Genomic DNA, 5,549 nt, shown 5'->3' with positions numbered 1-5,549 from the left:
GCAAGATTTTTCTCAAACATTAGACTAAAACATTTTGCTTGATCAGATCACGTCACTTAGGTTACATGATTTTTTTCAATTTAAAGTAATTCCTGGTGCGATTATGGTTTATTTAATTCCCTCATTTGATTGTGAGGAGAGTTGGCATCACTGGGAGTGCGATTCAATGTCCTGGTGCTGCTCTCAAAAAGTATAATTTCAATGTGTTGTTTGATACGTATAGTTAAAAATTAGGTTGAAATAGTTATTTTTAGTGATAGTGCCAGGTGTGGCAAGTGTGTGTTTAGTAGTGAGAGTACTATTTATTGAATAATATTGATCCGCGAAACTAAAGATGCTCAAGTGGCGGATACTGTAAATTTGTCGCCCACAATTCAACGATGTTAACCTATTAACCGATCGAAGCGCCGTCTGCATGTCATTGTCGGTTTTGTCGGATTTCTATGGAATGTGTTAAAGTTTACAAGTCGATCGTGTCATTCAGACTAATGGCCTGTTCGCACTATACCGGGACGTTTTTTTTCCTCATCGGCGATGACTGAGCTGCCGGCGTGTGCATGTATTGGAATCCCGGACCCGGGATAAAATCCGTTTGCTTGCCACCGATATTCCTCACCGAGTTTTTCGCACCATGCCGACAGCCCACACAGAAAGAGAGTGAATTGAGAGAGCAAGAGCGAAAGGAAGACCGAAGTGTGCTTGTTCATAGGTAGTTATGCTGATGGCAATTGAAATGAATTCAAATCGTTTCATTGATATTTCTTAGCTTAATTGATTGATTGATTTAGTTAATCATCAAGAGTCCTTACAATTGAGTAATGTCATTATAATTACATTTTGGGATGGTGATTTTTTAATTGTTGCTACTCATTACATATTGAATTACACTACTGATCCTCGTCTAAGGTCCCCTATTGATTATGTTATCATTGAATTAAATAGAAATGTATCATCACATGTTCATGGTTCATTGTACATCTATTCGAAAAACTATTTTAAATAGAATGAATAAATGGTAGCTCAGTCTTATTATTATTGAAAGGCTTGGTCTGAGGGAACTAGGCTTATTTATATTTACAGTCAAGGAAAATTTCATATATTCGATGAGAAAGTAAACAGCTCTGGACTTAAGAAAAAAGGAAAATAGATGCGCTTTTGCCCCATTCGGCTGACGATAAAAACCCTTACAATAATTCAATCAATGACAAGACTAATAACAGCGGAAACAACGGCGACGATAAAAACTCCTACAATACTTCAATTAATAACAAGACTAATAACAGCGGAAACAACAGCGACATCAATAACAATGACAACAACGACCGCAACAATAACGAAAACAAAGCCGCTGAAAATATCACCATTGCATTGATACCAACATTATCACCAATATGAACACGCCTACAAGTGAAGTCGTTAAAACAGCATTCAATACTATCAACAACAATTTTATGGAAATAATCAATCCCAGCGACATAACATCCAACTTAAACTATAATCATATAATATATAGAAGCCCCCGAAAGCTTTTTTTCCAACTTTAAATAAATAAGTACACGTTTCTTCTTGTCTATAAGTTATTTATTGATTCATTTCGCCATGGTACTGCTCCAGCCTCAGAATTTAAGTAATTCTTTTAGATTTCTCGCACTTGGAAAGCAGATTTTGACGAATTTCCACCTCGTTTAGATAACTGTGTGAGCTCTAAATGATGCTGATGGGATGGCCCTTCTCCACTGTGCACATCTTGCATGCCATCATACTTACGGATAAAATTGTGCAGTATGCATGTGGCAAGCACGATTTTATTTGCATATTCAGGGTCCAACTCCATTCGTCGATTGAAAATTCTAAACTTCTGTGTTAGGATACCAAAAGCATTTTCAGATGTTCTCCTGGCGCGACTCAACCGATAGTTGAAAATCCGTTTTTGATTGTTCAGATCTTGTCCTGGATATGGTCTCAAAAGATATGTTTTCAACGGAAACGCCTCGTCTCCAACAATCACATAAGGTGCTACAGTATCGGTTCCAGGTAAGAGAGAATCTGATGGCACTGACAGATTGCTGTTTTCTAGTGCATGTCCTAAATTAGAATGTGCGAAAATCCCGCCATCAGTATCTCTTCCTTTGGCCCCAACGTCCACTGCAAAGAAGTTGCGTCTTCTATAGCTAACAACACTATTGAGAATCTACCTTTATAGATATAAAATTCTGTACCACGACTGGTTCGAACTTTCTTTACTCGTTTCTAAGAAAAATATCTAAATCCGAAAAGCCTTATCGTAGGCTGAAAATGTATGTTGTTTTATGAAATCCGAAAATCTATTCAAATTCAGAATTTAACCAAAAGTAAACAGACACAAAAAATTACCGAACCATTCGTTGGATCCATTTGGTTTAAAGTTTACGGTAGTTGCTTGACAATTCAGCAATAACCAAACGATCGGTATTCAATTCAATTACCGAACGTTCAGCAGTTGAAAATTCGGTAAAAAATTACCGAGATCTGCGAAATTTTCTAAGTGTGCATCGTCACCCTAAATGACGGTTTGAATATATTAACACTATACACTTAATATTTCTAGAACCGGAAGTCAGATCCGGGTAAAATTTCACAGCAGACCTTACATTTTAATCAAAGTTTGCCATAATTGCCTTATGGGTGTCCGAGATAATCGAGAGCACTTTTTTCAATAAGTAGCACATTTTACCTCTTCAATCCGGAAGTTGCATTTGGATAAAATTCAAAAGCAGCATAATACCGTTAATTTTAATCTTTAGTTACGAAAATTGTTATATAATAATCAACACAATATATAGGCTATCGAAATCAGAACAAATTAGCTAAAGTGGTGCGTTTTTGCACATTTATCCCCATTACTCCGAAACCAGAAGATAAATCCAAATAAAACTGAAATAGCAGTATCGTTTAAGTGGCCTCTGAGAAAATCAAGTGCACATTTCACCGCGTTACTCCGGAACAGGAAGTACGATCCGGATAAAATTCAATAACATGCTATGGGACTATAAGAGCTTTCATTTGTATCTTAGTTTTCCGAAATCGATCCAGCCATTTCCGAGAAAATCGAGTGCACATTTGGGTTACATTCATACAAACGTACATACACTCACATATACATATACAATTTTTAGATCTTGGATGCAACGTTGATTGTTAGTGATTGCATAACCTTTCTCTATGGGAAAGGTAAAAATATTATTCCAAGTGTTATTTTTTTGTAGTTGTACTGAAACTTAGTATTTCATTTTTCTAAATCTAGTCTCAAATACTGGAGAAAGTCAAATCGGATCGCATTCCGGCAACCAAGCCGGACGAGGATCGTCGCCGGCGAACGATCATCGTTGAAAAAAAGAACGGCTCCTATGGGTTTACTTTGCAGAGCTACGGAATCCACTACAAAAAGGAACAGGAAGTTGAAATGATCACGTACGTGGACTATGTGGAGTACGATGGGCCAGCATATCGGGCCGGAATGCGTGAAGGAGATGTGATTTTGTCCATCAATGGCTACGATATGGAAAAGGCCGAACACAAAACGCTAGTCAACTTCATTAAAAACTGTGATAACCGGATGCGAATGGTGGTCTTGTTCGAGGATTGCTGCAGAAAGGTTACATTGATTGATCAGTAAGCTTCGAAACATATCTAATGTAAGGTCTTACAGGTTGAACTACATCTTAAATATATTCGGCTGCAAGAGCTGTTGAAAAGTAAAATGAATGATCTCGAACGAATTTGTCTACGTGAGCGTGAGTTGTTGGAAGGAAAATGGAAAACGCATAGCTTACCGGCTCGAAAGAAAACCACTGTCGCTAGTGACGATATAGACCCAGGCTCCACAACTGATGTCGAATCGGCCTCTGGTTCATCTTTTTGTCGTCCAGCTGCTTCGACGGAGGACGTTAAAAAACTACTTCGCCAAAAAACGTACATTGTTCCACCACCCGCCCAATTTATGTTGGCCTACCATGTAAGTAGTGAATAGGAAGGTATTTTTTTTTTTACTGAGAATATTTCTTTTTGCAGTGCCTAGACAGCAACTATCGATACGTGATTCATCCCTCAAACTCAACTGGTGCTAGCGGCACTGCCGACTACTCATCTGGTACTGCCTCATTTAATACTAGTTGTGCTCAATCGACAGCCAAATTATGCAAGGACCATCAGCATGTTATCCGCGGTTCTTCCCTTGACAATAGTAGTTTAGGTGGTTTAAAACCCGGCAGCGGATCAGCAACCAGTAAACAGTCAAAGTCTACATCGCCAACGAAGAGTCTTCACAATTATGATACCGAAACAACGAAATCCTCATCGCGTCGCCACCTGCATGGACATTCGTGCAATCCGTGTATGGGTCACTTTTTAAGAAGCGGAGATAAAGGCAACAAAACATCCGACAAGGACAATACAAGCTTAGACGCGTACGATCTCGCTAGTCCGTGCTGTGATCCTCAGTGTGTTCCCTCACGGCGTAAATCCAAGCACCACAAAGACCATCATCACAAGCATAAGCACCGCGAGAAAGAGGCGAAGGATTGCGGTAAAGATCGCATCCCTCGTCCCAAGTCTCAGCCACATATCTCACCACAGTCGCAACCCAATTATCTGTATCGCCATAGCAAAGATAAGCACGTAAGTTTCGATGCGTAGTTTTGAGTAGAGTTAGAGTTCATGTTGATACTTTCGTATACTACATATAACGATCCCTCGTTATCGTCTATGGTAATATCTTTTCACACAATCATTTGAGCTTACGACACTATAACTATCTTACCTGAATAATCAGTCCTCTTGTTTCGAGCCATGATCTATTGTATATCTGCGTAAGTTTGCGTTAAAGAACTAAGATAAAATATATCCTCTTTGATCTTACTCGATACTAAAATAGTCTTTTCAAAGTCTGAGACTTACTGTCCGGCGAGTGATCTACGATATTTCAAAATGAAATCTCTTTTTGATTTCATGGTTCGAAGCAATTAAAATTCTTATTTGTAAATTTTTAATCAGTAGTATTGATCTATGAATTTAATTATTGAATGCTAGAATGTATGAATAGCTCACCATCATCAAATCTATTCTCCATAGCCTATTATATTTATTTCCGTTTAAAATCCTATCTTCAGGAGCATCACCACACCAAAGCGTATGATCTAAATGCTAGTCTAACCAGTCATTGTAGTCTTCATTTATGCACATCCAGCGAATTCAATCCAGCGGCTGAAAATTAGGAGGCTTTTTGATAAAAATGTGCTTCCCATCGAGAGCACCCAAGCAATTTGGAAAGTTCCACCGTTCGGAAGATTGTTTCGCTCTATCTTTCCATATTTGTTCAGTATGCTGTGGTATAGCTTCTCATGTACAATTTCATGAACTGTAGTCTTCCCCAGGCGATAACTGAATGATATTGTTGTCATTGAGTCACCTGTTGCAAGGTACCTAAATTAAGAGTAAATGCAATGTTAGTAAATTTTCAAATGCTAGCTTATAATTTTAACTTGCCTCAAACAAATTGCTAATCTTTCTCG

General features: G+C 38.3%; 1 protein-coding gene across 1 annotated transcript; it reads left to right on the top strand.

Annotated features, from left to right (window-relative positions):
- Nucleotides 1-3,288: 3,288 nt before the first annotated feature.
- LOC131432296 (uncharacterized) lies at nucleotides 3,289-5,281 on the top strand. Its single transcript, XM_058598491.1, has 4 exons — nucleotides 3,289-3,634; nucleotides 3,689-3,994; nucleotides 4,051-4,656; nucleotides 5,148-5,281. Exons 1-4 carry the CDS (start codon nucleotides 3,443-3,445, stop codon nucleotides 5,250-5,252), a joined length of 1,209 nt encoding a protein of 402 aa, XP_058454474.1. The 5' UTR covers nucleotides 3,289-3,442; the 3' UTR covers nucleotides 5,253-5,281.
- The last annotated feature ends 268 nt before the right edge of the window (nucleotides 5,282-5,549 follow it).

Source organism: Malaya genurostris, chromosome 2 (genome assembly GCF_030247185.1).
Source record: "Malaya genurostris strain Urasoe2022 chromosome 2, Malgen_1.1, whole genome shotgun sequence".
Lineage (NCBI taxonomy): Eukaryota > Metazoa > Arthropoda > Insecta > Diptera > Culicidae > Malaya > Malaya genurostris.
Note: the sequence above shows the minus strand (reverse complement) of the source record. Positions and strands in the feature narration are given on the sequence as shown.

What these genes read in the sequence shown, in the direction of transcription:
- LOC131432296 (XM_058598491.1), top strand. Translation starts at nt 3,443, where the DNA reads ATGATCACGTACGTGGACTATGTGGAGTACGATGGGCCAGCATATCGG. An exon ending in AATTTATGTTGGCCTACCAT is followed by an intron (nt 3,995 to 4,050) that starts GTAAGTAGTGAA and finishes TTCTTTTTGCAG; the next exon opens with TGCCTAGACAGCAACTATCG. An exon ending in GCCATAGCAAAGATAAGCAC is followed by an intron (nt 4,657 to 5,147) that starts GTAAGTTTCGAT and finishes TCCTATCTTCAG; the next exon opens with GAGCATCACCACACCAAAGC.